This window comes from Mesitornis unicolor, unplaced genomic scaffold (genome assembly GCF_000695765.1).
Source record: "Mesitornis unicolor isolate BGI_N332 unplaced genomic scaffold, ASM69576v1 scaffold3925, whole genome shotgun sequence".
Taxonomy (NCBI): Eukaryota; Metazoa; Chordata; class Aves; order Mesitornithiformes; family Mesitornithidae; genus Mesitornis; species Mesitornis unicolor.
Window position 1 is genome coordinate 49,686 of NW_010186030.1, and position 21,106 is coordinate 70,791.

General features: G+C 37.6%; 1 protein-coding gene across 1 annotated transcript in view; it reads right to left on the reverse strand.

The window, feature by feature from the left end:
- The window catches only part of ERC1 (ELKS/RAB6-interacting/CAST family member 1), a gene marked incomplete at its 3' end in the record, with an annotated part of 160,902 nt that overhangs the window by 41,771 nt on the left and 98,025 nt on the right, over positions 1-21,106 (reverse strand). The window contains exon 11 of the mRNA XM_010185010.1: positions 9,151-9,344. Coding sequence (XP_010183312.1) covers positions 9,151-9,344 — 194 coding nt within the window. The remainder of the gene's footprint in view (positions 1-9,150; positions 9,345-21,106) is intronic.

Genomic DNA, 21,106 nt, shown 5'->3' on the forward strand with positions numbered 1-21,106 from the left:
ACTAACAATTCTGACCGAAATCCAAGAGTATGCTCTCTAGACTGAGTTGCCGAACTATGACTGGGCAAGCAAATTTAACATACAGGAACAAAAATGTGAAAATAAACACTTGGTTAGATACAGCAATAAATAAGATAAGGGGAAAAAAGCTTGTTTGTTTTATGACTGCTACTGAATCCAGATTTTGAAAGTTTAGGACTTCTCATTTTGTGTTTCAGGGACTCTTTGTAGCTCCTGGTTCTATTGTAATGGGATTGGGATACTGTTTCTTCAATTTAACAGTGGAAAAAAAAATACAGGGTAGAATTCAGGATAGCCTTGTAGAATTTGAATGAACTGTACTGTTCTTTCAACTGCTATTAAATGCGGCATCTTTTGCTGGCACAAGATGAAGGCAAAGCAGTACCTGAAACTCTATGCCGAGGTCACCTGCAATTTTATGTAACTAAGTATTAATTAGCCAGCTGCACAGAATTTGAATGTAGAATGGTTACTGCTACATGTTCATTTTGTTATGAAATAAATTTTTTCTTCCAATAAAGAAAACACTTTGTGTAAACGCTAGCCCCTTTTTCCATGTTTTATTAAAAGGGTTCAGAATATTTTTTAAAAATGTGGATTTTTAGAATAATCACATTTATCCAAACAAAAATGAGGAATATGTCTGAAAGCACGTTAAAAATAGAAACTCTGGAACTGTGCTAGCACTTGAACTAAAACCAAGGCAGACACCTGAAATTGCCAGCTATTAGGAAGTCAATGGAGATCTGCTACAGGCTGGAGGTGAAGCCTCAGTGCACAGGGCTACATCAGTGAAATTGAGCAGAGGAGAGCAGCAAGCACCTGTCCCAGGAAGCAGCCCCAAGCAAGCACGACCCGATACATACCAAGACATGCTCATTACAGAGCAAAATAATAATTCTTAGTTTGCTCTATTTCCCTTCGAGCAAGAACATACACTTGCCAGCATTCCTTACAAGATCCAGCAGCAGTGCTTCTGCCCAGCCCCATTAACTGTGTACTCCGATGCAACAGTCACACAGGGAGACAATACAGTTGTAACACCAAACGGTACATTTTCTTTTAAAACACCATCCCATTAATTTTAAAGATACAGCTGACTTAAACTGACTGCTGAGTGCAGATCAAAAAAGCTGGTGAGACGTGAACACTTCAGTATTTTAATTAAGAAAATATATAGAGATATTTTAAAAGCTGTTGATTATTCCACCTATAATTTTTTCCACATGCTTGTATATTATAAGGAGTGAAACGAGTCTGCTGCGTTAGTCTCAGATGTATTTAGGAAGATGCTAGTGTAATGATTTCTAGTTAACCTTCGAATTCCACTTGTTTGGCAGTGAGTGATTGCGTATATTTAGTAGTTTGTTGTTCTGTCAAAGTAGTCTGACAGGGAATAGTATACACTTGATCTTCCCCCTGTGTCAGTCAAAGCAGAAAGGCTATTTATGTTTACCACTTTTGACACCGTTTCTTGGTGAAAAGAATGACGGCTGGTCTTTTCCTTTCTTTTTAGTTGATATTTAGAGGGATGGGGAAGAGGTGGAGAGACAGAGAGGGAAGGTTTGTGTGTACATCCATGCACACATGCATGCACAAGTCTAAGGCCACAAACCTAACCACAGATGGCCATGGAGCACTAGTGTTGCTATTTCACTGGCCGACTGGCCATTACTGGATTTTCCCTTTGTTCTTACTGTACTTCAATGTAAGGATCTGTCACTTCTGTTTGTCTGTATCAGTCACATAAAAGGGGGTTTTTGGTCATAACTGAAACAAAACTACAAGGGATGTAGTCAAGGCGGGTAACAATGAAACTAGGCTAATTATTTCTATAATTTTCTTTCTCCTCTGGTTTTTTTTTCAATTACTTTAAATATATCATAGCTCTTACACTCTACCCATCTAGCAGCTGGATTGGGAGATTCCTGCTAAATAAAACTCAGCATTGCTACAATGCAGGCAGAGTATAAATCATCAAATGACAACTCCTATATTCACTACAGATAACAGACTTAGACATGAGAGGGAATGCTCGATAACCCCCTTGATTTAATGATAAAAACAAACAGGACTAAGACTACAGGAAATTTGGCAGGAAAAGCAGCCTTCAGAATTTCCCAATCAGTGCTTCTCAATGCTCCTGAGTATTCTCTAGTGTAAAGTCCTTTTCAGAGGATCCAAGATCAGATCCTTGGTCTTGGAATAGTAGCCAAACCAATGTTTTCAGATCATTGCTGAATTTAACAAAGGAGACCTTCTGTACTAAGATCTATAGAGACAAATCACTCTGCTTAATAGCATCAGTCCTGCCTGCTTGAACATGGAAATAATCCTAGCGAAAGTACCAGGCTTGGGTGGTTCAATGATGGGATAACACAGAAAGTTCATTCAGCCAAAGCCTGCACCAGCCTTGACCTCTCACCATGTCAAGGGCTGGACTAATCAGGCTTCTTTTGACCTCATCTTTTAAAACAGCTGTTTCTGCAATATCACAAAGTTTCAGTTTCTCCCAAAACACAGGAAACAGGAGAGAATGGGAAATAAAGGACAGCTAAATAAAGAACAAATGGAAAAAGGATATCCCATTATACGAAAAAGGTGAGGATGGATTGAGGAGTCACCGTAAAATCACTATGATGGCTTTTCTATCTGGTGCTCTCCACAGATGGATTTGCAATTATTGGCAGTGTCTCTCTTTTCTTTTCTTAGATGTAGGTTTCACGAGCGATTAGTGAGTTTGAGTGCTGATCTTAAGGCACTTTAACAGAGGTTGACTGTCAGAAGGCAGACACGTGCTGTCTGAAATTCGGCACACTTTCAAATGTCTGAAGCGAAATACCTGTGAGTAAAGGTGCCTGCATCTTACAATCTTATCTGCTTTGAGCAGTTATATTGATATAAAATGCATTATTTTTTTCTCTGTGATACCTGACGTGGGACTTCAGGCCTAATGTATATTTTGCGTGAAAAGAATGCAAGACTAAGAAGAAATTTCTTCATTTCCTAGCCTGGAAATATGTGAATCTTAATATTCAATAGATCTGTGTGCTCAGGGGTGGAGCTGGACTAACTACAGGCCTTACCACTTTTTTCCATTACAAAACCTTGTACTCAGTTACTTGCCAAATATTAACAAATTGTGCTGAAATTTTCCATAACAGGTGTCAGCCTCACCCTGGATTTTTTGGGGACAATTTCAGCTATATCCTTCACACATCAAAGGCAGCATTCTTGTGGAAAAAAAATGTTCATATGGTTTAAGAATGTATCATTTTACTGTAGGGTACATAGGCTCACATAAGAGGTGAATTAAAATTACATGGCAATCTTAATTTTGGAACGTCCTAAATTTTAAGTGATTAACCTTAGAATTTTAATATTTGCTTTAGCTATGGATTTTTGAGGGAAATGGATGAGAAACACAGCAACAAATTCTGCCTTGTAACGATATCAAGCAACCATGAGATAAATATATTCAATTTGCTTTTATGATTTCTGGTGCCAAAACTGATTAGTGTTTTAAAGTAATATTTCATTATTTCAGTTTTTCCTATGCCTGAATCAGAGTTCAATGTATTTTTGGAGGACTTCAATGAGTTACAATACAGAATTACAGTCATACCATCTCTCAGGGCTAACTTTAATCAGGATGATTATGACTTTATAAACACCTTTTATTCTTTAATTTGACAATGTACCTTTTACTTTAAATTACTTACATACCCTGATGTGGTTCTTGTTTAGGAATTATCTACAAAATTAATTTAAAAATTCACAGAAACAACCAACTTGAAAACCAAAGAGAATTATCACAATATATGAGTAGTGGTTTGAAAATATGTATTTTAACTTCAAATTGTTGACTTAAGCTTAGGGCCTAAGTAATTTACTAGTATAGTTTCCTTTACATGATTCTAGGAAACCATAAAGCTGATGGAACATGCAGATAATTTCTCTCTTCATCTATCCTTCACCGACCACTACACAAACATATCACTGTCTTAAAGACATAGAGAGCAAGATACTTTCTTCTACTGCGCACATTTTTCAGCATTCCTTTGGGATTACCTTATGTTTTTTAATCTTTTATTTTTATGTACTGTTGAGGAGAAATAATTAAGATAAGAAGCATACCTTTCGGCTGCTACACACCAAAAGTTTGAAGCTTTCTTCTTGAAAAGGGCATCCTTAAACTCTTTTTAGAAAAACTCCCCAAAATCTCTCTCTTAAAATAACAATAATTTCCCACTGTCCTTAATGGGACTGCTGGTACTCCCAAGCTGGGCACTGTCTTCCTTTGTTCTCAAATCAAAGTCAAGTTTCCTTCAGGAAAAAAATGGTAGTGTCCTATATCCTTACAAGGACTACCTATCATATGCAGTGAGCATGCCAAATTAAAATCATTTTCAAGTCTGTAACTGGAGCCAGGACCTCCATATATATTCATGGACCTCCATATAAATTCAGCCAGTGCTCGCTTCTGAAACAACATATACACAGATATTTACTGCCACCTCTCAAGTATAGAGTCAGTTCTTATTTGTAGAATATACGCACACAAACGCCTCTGTGTGTAAACTACCCGTCTGAAGCCTGTGGTGGCCATGTACCAGATGAACTGCATTATTTTTCCTACTTTTATCTTCTGTTTTGGGTTTGTTTTGGTTTTTTTTTTCTTATTACAGGATAACAATCACAATAAAACTCAAGAATAAGACAATACTGACCTCTAGCAATGACACATTTTAGAACACTTGAGTTTTATCTGGTTCAGGCAGAATTGATAGCAGAGATTAGAACCAAAGGTAAAACACAGTAAGAGGATTAGAATTAAAAGCCATAGCTCCTGTCGAGTTTAAATCAGGGAGAATAGCAGCAAACCTCCTTTGGACCGTGGTCATAGCCACCGTGACATGAGCTGAACGCAGAGACTGTTAGAGCGTGTACTTGACAGAACTAGTTCCTGTTTGACCTAAGAAAAAAAAGCGTAATTGCAGCAGACCCAAAGAGCAGCAGCAGCAGCAGCCGGGCAGCCAGCGGTGCCATTCCACCCCATAGGAAACAGAAGCCTTATAGAGCACTCACTTTCCCAGGAAGTCCCACACAAACCCCCCTACGTGTTGCGGTGCAGGGACCGACACCTGGTAGGGAGGGTGCAATTTGCGGGAGGCGTGCTTTCTGAGAAAAGGCATAGTCAAAAAAACCCCCGCACGTACGAAACAAAACAACTCGGGGAACCAGGACGTGACAGTGTGAATGGAAAGAAAAAGTGAGGAAGGAAACAAAACACAAAATGAGAAGTTACAGAGAGACAGGAGGTTGTGGAATGGCAATACAAAAAGCAAACAGTTAGTTATAGAGGAAGTGAATAACCAGACAAAACCCTCTACACCACCACAATTCGGGGACAGAAACAAAACTTATAGGGCTGTTCACCCACAGAAGAAATGCCGACTTATGGCCCACCTTCCCATATGAAAAAGCAAAATCTTGCCCACAGAGAATATAAATTAATGAGCTTGTGCTTTCAATCTCATGTTGACTCCAGAGTATTTTTCAAACTTTTGCATAGCATGCACCATATTTAATACTTTGGTATTGAATATCTTTCCTCCCATTCACAGCTGAAAAACAATGTCCCCCACCCAGTAATTGCAACAGTTACTGAAGAGTGGAAGCATTTCCTTCTTTATTTTAATTTTAACTGAAGGCAGCTTTGCCATCATTGAAAAGGATTAAAAGAACAGTTTTCTGCTTTTCATTTCATCTTCCTTCCCTCTTTCCTTTTCTTCTTTTCTCTTCTCCTGTACATACCTCCCTAATAGATGACTCATTTCTTCTCTTCTATGGATGAAACCATGTTACTATTTCTCTTGTCCTGACAACTTACAGTCTAGTTGTCACATATAACTACCATAAGGAAAACTCCAGGGAGATATTCTCTTGAAAAATCCCATTTTCGTTAGTACAGTTGTTCTCTGAATGTGACTTATTTCTTCTCACCTTGCTCCATGCTAAATAATAACGGTTCCCAATAGGCACAGCAATATTTTGCTTGCTGACAAGTGATTCTGCAAGCACTAGGGATCTTCTTTGCACAGCAGAGGTTGAACAGCTGTAGAAGCATCAGAAGTCAAGATAATTTCTAGCTCACTCTGCATGGACCACAGTTTAGGAAGAACTATTATCTGTTTTTTTTTAGGAAACCAAGACTAACTCCAAAACATCCATGCTACATGTCTGGATATGTCAGTTCAGCCATGAAAGAATACTTCATAAACAAGCATCGTAGATAAACCAAGACCAACCTATACATTTAATAGGCATGTTAAAATCTCTGCTTTGTTTAAAAACTCACAAGGAGAAAGCAAGCTTCCAGAGAATTGGGGTTTGAGGGAGCAGCTGAAAACAACTGAGGCCAAATAGAAACTGCAACAGTTATTCAGAAAATGAGAAATGACTCGTCAAAACCTCATGACAACATATCTGAAACCTTGTATCTTTTTCTCCAATGCTGTGATTATATCACAGTTCCTCTGAAAAATCATTTCATGTGCTGATACTTTGCTAATGCACCACACCAACACCTTAGCTCTCTAGATCTCGAAGACCTTTTCCATTTCCACTTACAGTGGTTAGAGAACATGAATATTCTTAGACCTTTCTCCCCTTGATTTACATGGCTGCTGGTAATCACATAGTAATAGTAGTCTTTCCTTTGACACAAATGAAATACTTATTCTAGTTACTAGAAATAAAAGCAGATATATTTTATGTTATCTTTGTAGTAGTAGAAAAGACAGCAAGTTAAAAAGTGAAGAGGACCACTCTACTTTTTTTAATAAGGGCAAAGATCAAGTGGTAAGAGGAATGAATAACACTGAATAGTCAAAGTAGTCACCAAATTGTTACAGATGCCACTGCAGGGGAGAAGGTAGAGAAATTGGGAGTAAAGTAGAGCCCATAAAGAAGGGAGGGCAGGGGAAAGTTTTTTTTAAGATTTGTGTTTGTTTCTTGTTATCCTACTCTGATTTGATTGGTAACAAATTAAATCTATTTTTTCCTCGACCATAACTGGTGAGTGATCCTTTTCTGTCCTTGTCTCAACCCACGAGCCTTTTGTTACGTTTTCTGCTCCCTATCCCAACGGGGGGAGGAGTGAACAAGTGGCCACGTGATGCTCAGTTTCCAGTTAGGCCTAAACCACAATAGGGGGGTTTTATGCTTTCATTGATACAGTAAGAGCTTGGTCTGTGACTGAAACAGCAAGAAACTACCACTGTAGCATGAAAAACAATAATTGCTTTGCAGATCTCTGGAACTACATCTTTTCAAAGAAAAACATCCTCTCCATTTCTCTGAAGACTGGGTGCCAATGCTTGTATCTGTAAAAGAACAGGCAGCTCATCTTCATTTCTCTTCTTTGTTATTTTTGCTTTTAAGATTATAAGCTCTTTTGATTATAGGCCATTTATATGTGTTTATTCACTGTTTGATACTTCAAGTCCCAGTCTTGATTAGAGTTTCTGAATGCTAATGTAATAAAAAAAAAAATCAGACTTGCATTAAAAGTATATATATAGGAAAATTCTCTTCGTGACATCCCAGTCTCCTCTAGGAATCAGGTTGAAGCATGATGAGTATTTCTGACTTGCTTTTCCTAACCAATAATTACATCTGCACACAGAAAAAAATAAGGCACTATGAATATACTTCCTCATACCTTACTTCTAACAGAAGTTTGTTGCTTATACTCTGATCCCTTGTCACCTTGCATGTCCCGAGATGATGACATGGTGAACGTCACACTCAAGATGGGCACCACCAAAGAAATTACACAAACAAATATGACTCGTAACTATTTAGCTTTTTCAAGTCTATACTAAATGCACCTACTCTATCAACCTATTGCCTGAATGCTCTGCTGAATACATCATGTATCAATGGGCTGAAATTTTTATCACTTAGAAAAAAAGGGAAGACAGTTAAAAAGAACATACCCTCACTTTTGGGTATTCAAACTTACACCATAGGTATAAAGAATTCTGATTAAAAAACCCAACAACTTAAAGAAAACTGATGAGTTGAAATGTTTCAGAGCTCTGTCACTTTCAAGGAAACAAGAATGGACTTCTTAGAAGTTTTTCAAATAATTCAGAGGGGCCCATAATTTGACTGTCATCAGACGAATGAAGAAAAATCACTGCATCATACAGAACCTGAAATGTCCTTTACCCAGTTCCCTTAATCATCTTGACACTAAATGCAGAGCAGTTAAATAGCGATAAGATAGAAATTAGAAATGCTATTCTGGTGCAAGGCAAATGGGAATAATCAAATTTCCATTTTGCTGTTCCAAGTTAGTGATTTTTCGTTGTGAATGGTAAACAAAAAACCCCAAGCAAGTATTACTGCCTAGAAACTCCATCTTGGTCCACCGTAAAGGGAGAAAATTACAGAAAAGAGAATCTGTTCTGGGTCTTTCCTAAGATTTACTACATATAATTGTGATTCAAATATCATGGAATCATAATAAATTATAATTTTTATTTGGGACATTAAAGTCTAGAAAAAAAATACCTGAGCACCCACCCTGGCTCCAACAGAAAGACAGAAAATGCTGAAAAGTGGTGAATCAGATTTTGTTTGGACAAAAACAAATTTGTTCATTCAGCTTCATATGAGCCAAAGTTTATCTGTGTCCCTACCAGTACAAAGAGTTTCAATGCCATTTGTCAGAAGAACCTGAGTAACGAGTGCACAAGCTCTTATCAGTAAATTTTTCGATTTCTCATTTGGAGAGCCACGCCTAAGAAATTTATTAAATCAAAAGAATAAATTGCTACTCAGTGTTGTCAACTTTTCCTACCATCTCCCTTTCCTTACGGCTCTAGCTACCCTTTTCGTTCTATCTGTATCAGCCCTATCTTTGAGCAGCCAGGTAATGACAGCATACAGTAAGACACCTTTTTGCTTGCAATCTACCAAAATAAAGAACTGAAGGCAGAAAAATGCTGAACAGATTTCCCCAAAATAGGCACTCAAAAGTTTTTAAGACAAGAAAAATGGACTAAGTTATTCTTTAATCAACGTTTTGCTCCTCTAGTAACTATATACCATTCTCACCTCTCCAGTTCCGCTATCTTCTTATCCTTATCGTTCTTCTCATTTTCCATCTCTTTCAAGATTTCCAGAAGACGATCCACTTCAGCTTGAGCCTTGCTAGATTCTTCCCGGTATCGTGTTACCTCCCTTTCTAGCTGCTGCATACGATCACTCAGCTCTGGGCTAGCTCTAGCCTCCAGTGTTGCCTCATGAGCCTGTATGAAAACAGTTCAAGAAAAGTCACTTCATTCACATATATATATATATGTGTGTGTGTGTGTGCATATATGTATATATACATATTTTACAGGTACTACGACAATTGCAAAAATACTATCTAGATATCTATTTCAAAATGGCAAGAATTATTACTACACAGAAATAAATATACAATGCATATGCTACTTTTAAGAGGGTGAAATACTTTTTAGGAAAATAAAAATTCAGAAACAATTTACTTTTGTTTAATTCAGTCTAAAATAATTTAAGTGATTTTTTGATCTCAAGCAGAATCAACCCAAGAAAGAATATATACTAGGACTATATACTAGGACTAATATGAGTATGGCTACCCAATGAAAATAATTTCAACTAGTTAACTAGGAAATACTTTTTTTAAAAAATCAGGCTATGAGGACAAAAAGCATCAGAAGACTGAGGATAAAATGACGGCAATGAAGATCTTGCTTTTATTTTCTTTAATGGCTTGGTTTGTTATAAAAAATCACTAATTTATTAGTAAAACTAATTCAACAGTTTCCAAGCATCTTCGAGACAAAGAAAAGGCTGCTCAGGGAAGTGGTGGAGTCACCATCTCTGGAGGTGTTAAAAAAAGGTGTAGATGTGGAACTTCAGGACATGGTTTACTGGGCACGGTGGTGTTAGGCTGACAGTTGGACTTGATGATTCTAGAGATCTTTTTCAATCTTAATGATTCTATGAAAAGGTGGTATTTATGCTGGAGTTTAAATCAACAGACTAAGGACTATCTTTTCATTCTCCCCCTCCCTCTCTGCTCTAGGATCTTGAGCTGCTGTTTGACACCAATGAAAGCTATTTCAGAATTGCTTGAATTTGCTTCAGTGAATAGCAGGTTTGGAGCTATTCTACCGGCCAAGATTGCCTACAAACTCAAGGCCGTTCTCTTCTCTGAAACAAATTTACAAGAGAAAATAAGACTACAGATTTTTTGCCCTCCATGTGCAGCTGTGGAGAGCTGTTTTACAGGCTGCCAATACTCTACTACAAAGCACAGAAAGTCTAAATCCAATAGTATAGAACTCTGTTGCCTTTAAAGGTAATTGGACAGAACTGCAGCAGCATAAACCTCAGGGTTAGAAGCTACTGCTTCCAAAAATCCAAGTAACAGCAAAAATACACTTGGCTAAATCTGTTTAGTTACTCAGTAAAATAAGACAAGGAAAATAGCCCTTCACTGACCCCAATGTTGTTGCCTTGAAGTCTCTTGTTTTCAATTAGCTCTGCTAAAGCCAAGGCCACTTTCTAGTGAAATCCAAGAGAATCTAGGAGCAAAATATTCTAGGACTGAAGGCAGCCTTGGTGCCCATCTTTACTGGGACTAGGACCTTGGGATGGATCTGAGTTGTCCAAATACTGGAACGTTTCATATTTCAGGGCCTTGGCCCTGCAACAGCCTGTCTGAGGGTTGATGCTAGAGGGTTTTATTTTGGTGGTGTTTGTTTTTTTTTCTTTCTTTCTTTTTCTTGCTGGATAACCTTCACAGTATTTTATCCTAGAATGAAATGCCTGGCAATTCCCAGGTCTTCCAGTCAGATCTCAGCGGGAGTGGCCAACCACAGACCCTGGATGAACAGAACCCTTTCCTGAGGCAATGTGTTTAAGGACGACTTAAAAGGCTCCCGACTTCTGAGAGACTTTCAAGTCAAACCCTGCTGCTCCTCTGTCACACTCACAGAATCATTAAGGTTGGAAGAGACCTCTAGGATCATCAAGTCCAACTGTCAGCCTAACACCACCATGCCCACTAAATCATGTCCTGAAGTGCCACATTTACACGTTTTTTGAACAGCTCCAGCGATGGTAACTCCACCACTTCCCTGGGCAGCCTGTTCCAGTGTTTGACCACTCTTTCAGTAAAGACTTTTTTCCTAATATCCAATTTAACCCTCCCCTGGTACAACTTGAGGCCATTTCCTCTCATCCTATTGCTTGTTACTTGGGAGAAGAGGCCTAGTAGACACATCTCACTACAACCTCCCTTCAGGTAGTTATAGAGAGTGATAAGGTCTACTCTAAGCCTCCTCTTCTCCAGACTAAACAACTCCAGTTCCCTCAGCCGCTCCTCGTAAGACTTGTGCTCCAGACCACTCACCAGCTTCATTGTCTCTGGACATACTTCAGTGTCTCAATGTCCTTCTTGTAGTGAGGGGCCCAGAACTGAACACAATATTTCAGATGTGGCCTCAGCAGTGCTGACTACAGGGACGCAACCACTTCCCTACTGCTGTTGGCCACACTGTTTCTGATACAGGCCAGGATGCTGTTGGCCTTCTTGGCTACCCGGGCACACCCCTGGCTCATGTTCAGTCACTGTCAACCAGCACCCCCAGATCCTTTTCTGCCAAGCAGCTTTCTAGCCACTCATCCCCAAGACTGTAGCATTGCACAAGGTTGTTGTGACCAAGGTACAAGACCTGGTACTTGGCCTTGTTAAATCTCATACAACTGACCTCAGTCCATCGATCCAGCCTGTCCAGGTCCCTCTGCAGAGCCTTCCTACCCTTGAGCAGAACAACACTTCCACGCAATTTGGTGTCATCTGCAAACTTACTGAGGGAGCACTCAATCTCTTCACTCAGATCATTGATAAAGATATTAAACTGAGCTGTCACTGAGCTGCAAGTCTGAAAATCCTTATTCTGACTGAGACTCAGCTCCAAGTGCATCCCTGGTGAGCCTGGATGTTCTGAGAAACCTTTCGGAGTTAGGACTGTTTATGCTTCCAAATTCCTTACTGCCCCATAAGCACTTTGAATTAAAAGCACTTGGAAAGGACTCTCTAAGGCAAGCAAAAGTCTAAACAATGTGTTGCCAAGGTGATGACGACCCCAAGAGGACATTGCAGCAATGAGACTGATGAGCATGGCAGATCCATGAACAGTCACAAGCATCAGGGAACAAACTCTGCTTTGGAAGGAGAAGTGTGGGTGGATGCTCCTGAAATGCCTTATTGGGATTTCCAGCCTGCAGGAAATCTGAAATATTGGATTTCATTTCCTTTTCAACTATACCTGAATTTCAAACAAAAACTCCATCCTTCACTCCCAAACACTCTTTAGCAGGAACTGAGAATCTCTTTTTTTGGAGGTATCTAATAAATCTGTTGGGAGCATCTATATTCTCCTTAGAGACACTATGTAAAGAGTTAAGCCTGGTTTTCACCAGACATAGAGCCCAAATTCTTCTGTACTGGTTAGGTATGTTTCCAACATCTCAAATTGTTTGTTTTAACAAATACTCCTCCAGGCTCTTTAAAGTAATCCAAAATACATAATCAGATAATCAAAAAACTTTTTTTAAAAAAGCAAAGCTAGGCTGTTAGCCTGGATTATTAAACTCTCCAATTCAAAGTAAGTTGTAAGACCTAATGCAATTCTACTGTCAGGACAGTCCTGATTTATACTACTCTGTGCTAATAAAAGCATCTCCACTGCAACCCAAGAAACACTACTGAGAAGAGGAAATCAATTTTCTTTTTTAGAAAATTAGCCAACAACTCAGTGTGTCTGGTTCTTATAGAACGAAAGGGCTATTTACAGGACATAAATTATTAGTTAAGACACGTAACACATGTTATTTGTATATAATGCACATAAGTACGGACACTTTCACCTAACACAAAGAGAACGTTATGCGACATGGTGTAAACTGGAGACCACTTCCTGTGTTATGAATTACTGACTGAGTGACTTTGGTCCATTTTGTGGGTTATGTACAAAATACGTGTTACAAGACCATATCTAAAATCCTACTGGATTCATTTATTGTATAGGAGAGAAAACCAATGTATTTAGAGGTTTCCCACAAACTCGCATCAAGATCTGGAACAGATGAAATTGGCAACCTTCCCAATGCAACATTGTGCAAAATAAGTCAGTGGTTTTTTTTAACCAAAAAGAAAGTTAAACACAAATAATGAATTCCTATATTCAGAGTCAAAACCCTACATACAACTTCACCCACCCACCAAAGGTGTACAAAAATTCAAAAATAAGGCGGTAATTTCATTTTTGAAATGGAATGTATCTTTAAAATAACAAATGCACTGACATTTCCTGCGGTATTAAGAGACTGTAAGAAGGGCATTTCAGTAAGTTCAACTTTCACCTCTGTCTGAGACAGTATTCCTAAATCCGCAGCTTCTTAATATAGTTAAAAAATACGAAAATGTATAAAAGTATGATAAAATATTAAAGAAATTGAAAAAGCAGCTTGCTTAGGGTGAAAGGAACATTGCTATTTCTCCTCTGACAAATGAGAAATAAGAAAAGACATGTCTACACAGACCACTGAATTTACCTGATTACAGGGTATTTTATACGTCTTAACTGTTACTACTAACCCTGTCATTAGCTCTCCACGACTGTTTCAGTGTGAATTTAAGCTACTTTCAAGAGCACAATCAAACTTGCATGTTTCATTCTGCATTGATCCACACAAGAAAAACAGTTACATTTTAGCTAGAAAGAAGCACCTTCTTAAGCCATGTTTGTATTAGCAAAGCTCATCTGATCAGTATTAATCATTGCCAGTGTGAATTTAATTTTGAATTCTAAGTAGTTTGGGACTGAGTATAGTTTAAGCTCGCTACTCTGGATATGCTCTTAAAGTTCTTAAGAGTGACTATAAACTAAGAGGTGATTTAGCAGCTTTCTGCTTTTCTGCTCTTAGCCATCATTTCCCATCTGGAATGTGGTAAGTGATGGGGTGAGTGCTTCAGGTACCTGAAGAATAAAAGAAAGAGTGATTGTTCCTCAAATACATGTACTATAACTTCTATTGCTTCCACAGAAAATCAGCTGACAAAGCCAACTTCTACAACTAAAACAATGATGACCAATGTTTCACAGAAATAACCACTATTTACAGATGGAAAGGAGAACACAACAAAATACATCTAAAATAATTTTCTAAGTTGGTATTACTCGTGACAAAAAAAAGTCTTTACAAACAGGAAAGGCGATCTTACACAGCTTAAAGTGTACCAGAGGCAGGGAAGAAAACCATAGCAAAGACCTAATTTAAAAGTTCTAAAATGTAAGTAAAAATCCCAACCATTATGACTAACATTCCAATCAATATTCCTAAAAGATGAACTAAATAAAACAGAAAATAATTCACAGCAAACACTTTCTACTTTTACCTACGAATTGAGACAGCAAATTCAGTTTAACATTTCATATACAAATGTTGCCAAGAACTTTTGGCCACAAAGCAGAGGTTCCAAGAATCTAAAATGCTATTTTAATCCACTCTCCTACCTCCAAGCATGCCTCATGTCTCCTGAAAATAATAAATGCACACAAATACAAAAATATATTATGACTACTCACTGCAAAAGACAAACACATAAAACCATTTTCTTTATTTTTCCTATTGTGAAGGCAGCAATTCAAGTGATCAAAAGTGTGTGCTGCCTTCTATTGTGTCTTTACTAGTTTCAACAAAGTTATAAATTTGAAAAACAATCAGACTGGCTCCTCCTTTAGTTCCAACACTCTAAACACCATGTGCTGTAACAGCATTTCAAATAGGCTGTACTGGAAGTTAGAGGTGCAGGGAATTCTCTGATATGCTATGTACCAGAAAAAACTCGAATCTGTCACAAAGAGTTGTGTCTTATATTATTACTGACAAAATCTTTTAAATGGTTCATCTCTGTTGATGTGACTGTAAACTTTTGACACTGAATAAGCAAGTATTTGGTTGGAGTAATTTAGTGAAGAAGGCTGAAAGTCTAAATAAGAGAAAGATGCCTTGAGAAAACCCACTACTGATAAGAATGATCTCTTCAGAAAGACATTAGTTCCCATAGTTGCCATTCAACATTAATGATTTGGTCTCATTGGAACTTATGCCAACACAAAACGTGGACAAAGACAGGTGGGAAATGCCCAGATGATGTCTGTCTTTGCAAGCTACTTCAGCCCCCTCTGAACCAGGCTTTACTCACAAGACCAAAGGCTACTATTTTACAGTGCTTCATTCAATGCACAGAAGGGATTTACTCAACTAACAAGCAGATATTCAGTGTTTTTTGATATTCAGTGTATGGCCCTATGCTTTATTCACTATAAATTACACAAATTACACTACGAAAAAAAAAGTCCCAATATTCTTTATGTCATTCTAAAAATGACTGTAGGCTACTTCCCACCACCAGTGGGAAATGAGGATGTGTTATTAACCCTGTTGTCCAGGTGAAACACTGAGTTGCAAACATATCCTCCCTTAGACTCTCAATGCTTCACTACTATTTAAAAAATAATTTATCACCTAATTTGTCTAGATTATCATCATCTTCCTTATAAAACTCTGGCTCATTTTTTGAGCATTTTTCACCCAGTACTGAAGAAAGCAAGAGTCTGGCAGACAATAATGTAGTTATAAAATATTATAACAACTGCCTTACAATATAAAATGAGAAAAGCCACACCATGTTGCATCGGCCATTTCCAAGGTTTTGGATATTTTATTTTTCAAAATGAATGCTACTTCAACAAGGTTTCTGGGAGGGGTAGAGTACATAAACTTAATTTTTTTGCATATAAGAAAATCAGTGGGAAAAACCTCCAACTTTTCACCGCATGAGGTGATGCTGACATTGTCATGAGTAATCAACAGCACAGGAACTTTAAAAGGCACCACACAGCCTCTTGTACCTTATTCTTTATGTTGGCTATACCGTACTGTGGAATAAAACACACAACTCAATCCCACGTTTTGTATTTTCAGACTTCAGAGTAATGGGGAAATTACTCAGAATGTCTCAGAAATTTTGCATGCTATTAAATATTTTGTAAAGGATATGCTCTCCTGGGCGCAAATTCTTCCATCTATTTGCACCAAGCACAGTCCTTTTGTACTATACCTCATTTCCCCAACCTTTTATCAACATTATTTAGCCAGGTTCAAATTTCACTCCTCATATCCAGGCAGATTCCACTAATCTACCAGTTCTCATCCTTTTCCTACCACTTTTTTTCCAGGTTTGGGGGCTTTTTTTTAGAGTTAGTTATATCCAACAGCACCTGTAATCTCATGTCTTCTGCCCATATGCAACCCCCTCCTCAAACCATGTCATCCCTGGGTCCCAGGTTCAGTACAACTTTCCTGGTAATCCTAGCTACCCTGATGTTTGGTGAACAGCCTGCTTCATGCTGCTGTTGCCTGCACAAATGACCAGACCTAAAGAGAAGGCTGTGGCAATGCAGAGACACACCAGAAAGGTCATTCTACCTCTCCAGGATGGGATATAACCGGTGCAGGTGGAATCTTTGGGAAGTTTCCTTGCTAATCTATGTCTCTACTGAGCATGGACCAATAGACAGTGCATTGAATCGTCAGCCAATTTAGACAGATTTAAACAGGGGCATCAAAAATATTTGGTACAAGGACCAAATCTTTTAATAAAAAAATTAATAGTGTATAAAAATATATTTAAACCAACATTTTTCTATATTTTGTTCTTGAAAACAGTGAGCTGTTATGGCAGAGAGGTTCTTTCAAAAAAAACAAAATCTCAGACGGAATCAAACAATGTAAGAAATTTCAGCTAAAAGATTTAAAAGGTTTTGCAAAACCATAAACAATTGATAAAATAATCTATTTAATAGGATACATAAACAAGTTTAGTAACAGACTGTACCAGTGTAATCTACAGGTTAGGAGGCTGGCAAATTATTTTGAGGAATGTATCAATTTACCAGAAAAGTCTTGAGTCTGCTTTTCATACCTGAACACACAATACTTTTGGGGAGAAAATTATAATCTGTCGTGAAATACTAAATAATGAAATCCTTCAAATGCCACAACCACTAATCTTATATCCTTTAAGAAAACAATGCAGGTTTTTTTCTAATCTTTGTGCACCAAATACTTTAGGATATTTATTAATGACTGGTTTTACATATAATAAATAACTCAAAATGAAGTGTAAAAGTCTTTATGCCCTAGTTACTATTCGTTGTTATTTCTGATAGTCCTAACAAAATACTTTTTCCTATTGCACACAGAACTCTCTTCCCAAGTCTCGTCCCATAAATGCATTGTATTGTCTGCCCTATTAAAATAATTTCCAATATGGGATGTCACAAAACCTGAACTAGTAAAAGCACCAATGATTTCCAGGATAGGCAGCTACATCTACCATGAACACTGACAACAGTAACACACACATCAGCCTTCTGAAAGTTTTGTAACACTGTTTTTTATGCACAAAGTCACAAAAGAAACCTCTGATGAAAAACACCTTGAATTACATAATTTGCTATGTCAAGATATTACTATACAAACACTCTTTGAAAGGAGTGCTCTTTGACATCAAACAGACGGCTGGCAATAGGATCCAAAATTAAACTGACATCGTTCCAGTGGTAATGGTTACACAAGTTTTCAAGCAATCTTTTACTTGCTGTAACTTAATTATTATTTCTAATGCGCTGCTGTACATGGTGTTACAAAATACTTTCATGCAAGAACCTTGATTTGCATGGCAATTCTACATTCTTGCTCTGAAATGTACAGACAATGGAGATGAAAGAAAAGCTACAGGACACTTGCAGCAACTGCAGCTAAGGGAAACAAAACCATTGGCACAAAATGAAGCTGTCCAAACACGAATGAAGACCAACACAGCCAAAAAATAAAAATAAAAACAACTTGGAAGGCTTTTTTGAGCATGACTGGTCAGATATATCATAGCATTGTGCTGGTATCCATACTATCCAGACCCACTACTAAAGTAATTCACCAGTATACTGTGTGTTGGCCCAAACTCAAAAGCACAGGTGAATACACATACAACACAGAAAATTAAATGGAGTTGGCAACAGCCTCTCAGTTTGCCAGGGGAACTTACTGCCTTGGATGGATGGCTCAGTAAAGCTTCAGGGTGCTAAAGGGAGAAAGAAGATAGGAAAAGATGGGGAAAAATTGGGATAGGAACAGTGTGAGAGAGAAAAAGAAAAGATGCAACAAGAAAAGAATTAAAAATAATAACTGTAACATTAATTTACTAAGATGACAGAATCTTAAAGGTGTGGTTTTAGCATGCATTACTAACCAGCTTTTCAAACATCAGAAACATGAAGAGTTTTGGAACTCATGCAAGTTCCAAACTTGATCTTGCTTTTCTCAGTTTAGCAGTTTTGTCCAGCCCTCCAATACTTAAGGTAGTCCTGTGTTTGGGTTTACAGATGATAGTTTTACAGATTGAGCAGGATTTTACTTTCTAGTGGTTCACTTATATCAATTACAATATAGCTAAATGGTTTAGAAAACTAATTCAGTAACTGTCACTGCCTGAACACTGAAGACAGCTGCTGGGTTTTGACTTCTAGTTTTACAAGAGATCCTGATTTTCCCTGGTAGCTACACTGAATACATCATTTATTGTCCCTTCTTTGAAAAAACAAATCATCAGCTGAGAATAAAAAGTAGTATTTCTATCTCATCTACCAGTATTATCAGTAATATTTTCAGTGGTGGAATGAAATACACGTTCACAAAAATAAAAAGCACCAGAGTCTGTATTAGAGTAACCAAGGTAAATCTTGGCAAACACAGAATTTGGGTCAACACTTCTTTCCATCATTTTTTCCTGTCTTTTGAAAGATATTATCCTCCTGAACTTGAAGGAAGAACACTGTAGCAGAAAAAAACATCCTCTGAGTGTGCCTGTTGAATCTAGAGGTATTTTCCTGGCAGGGAATCACTGCTAACATTCCTGGATGAAGAGTTCCTAGAACTGCACCAAAGACAAGTTTGTTAGCATATGGTTTTGGATTCTTTCTTTCCTCTAAACTTGATCCCTTTCAAATAAAGAAAATATCTATAGGGAGAAAAACTAGGGACTGGAAATGAAGAAAGACAAAAATCCACTCATTTTTCTCATCTTTGCTTGAACAAATTCTAATATTCGTTGGTCTCTCCCAGCTTAGAAAACCAAAATGAAACAAAGCATATTGGCTGGAAAAGACAAGACAGGAAAAGCTAGAAAAAGAGTATCCTGAAAAAAAAGATAGAAGAATTTTTTTTCACTATAAAACTATTACATTAAAATAGATGTTTGAAAAAAGAGCTTCCTAATGGAAAAAAAACCAAACAACACTACACAGCATGAAACTATTTCACAGAAAACAGGGAGAGAATCCCCTGTGTACAATTTCCCTCTAATGATTCAATCTCTGCAAAAAAAGGAGACTATTTAAAGCAGGACACTAGACCATGTAAACTCAACAGGGATTTACAGCTTGCTTTCAGGATTCAGAATCTCCCATAGTATCTCCTGCTGGCAGCAGGCTGACAACTGAGCACAGAAGCAGTAACTGTAGAATAATTAGAACATTGAGCACACAGATTTGCATAACTATAGCATCATTATTTAAAAAGTGCAACCCTGAATACACAAAACCCTGCAGTTTTATTCACTACAGCATTAATATAATCATTAGCACAAAAAGGAATAGTCACAATGAGAAGCGGACATCTAGAATCAGACACTAGAGACTGCTTACATGGAAAGAAAAATAGTACCAGCAACTTTTCAGCACCTTGCACTCCACTTGGTTAACAATATTCCAGTTTATGTAAGAGTAAATGCCTTTTAAAGAAAAAGTGGAAGCTTGCGCTGTTCATGATTTCTCAAAGGCTCACTGTTTAGAGATTAGCAAGAGTTTTTTCCAAGGACTGCCCAAATCTTTTTTAATCTAATGGCTTAACAGTAGTCCAATTCACTCTCTTCTGTCAGCTTCTTAACTTCTAAGGCTAACAGACTTAACTGAAAGTACTCAAACCGTTCAGTGGAAATAAGAGTCAAGGGAAACAAGACTGATGATAGACACATCTCTGGTCAAACTGTAAGGGAAACAACCTAAAAGAAAAAGCTTTTTGCAATTTACTGTTAAAGGCTACACAAGAGGGTTATTCCAGACTGTGTCTTATGCAAAACAGCACTAAGATAATGTAATGAAACTCAACATAAAAAAACTTTAACTCAGTTTAAAACTGAATGCTCTTACGTAGCTATTAGTTTTAAGGTTAATAGCGATAGTTATTTGCAATGGTTAACAGTGCAGATGTGTAAAACTGAGTTTTTTAGAAGCTTCAGATTGGAGCTGGATTATCTTTCCTAATTGTTTCAAGGATGACAAGGAACTAATCCACCTTGAAAACATCAAACTCCCTAAATAAATATCTGTAATGCATTTAAGGAGAGAAAGCCTTTAAAAATACATTTTTCTACTTTTCTGCAAGGGACAAAAAATACTGGCAAATAAAAACAGCTGGAGAAAGGTTATTAGAGAAATATCTAAACTTGCTCATAAGTAAGTATAAAACATATTCAAGTGGTTGCTAACTATTATTTTCTTGTGTAACTACGAGTAACCATGACTCGGTTCTAGAAAGCAAGGGGCATCAGTGGTAGAAGTGGGCTCTTCCACACAGCTTCACGAAAGCAAATCAACAGTTAAATACATGAAAGCATATCTGGGTCCCAGAGCTTGACTGCTTTATAAAAAGCCATTGTGGACTGATTTTTATCACAAAAAACACCCAGAAACCTTTCAATTGAATCTGAATTTTCCCTTGAGTAAGAAGAATGCAGTAGCCCAACGTTACACAGTATTTTGAAAAGGAACAAGGTATTCATGATGTTGTCTCAGTAGGACTTGAGTAGTGCTTGAGAGCACTTTGGTGTCTCTGCATAGGAAAA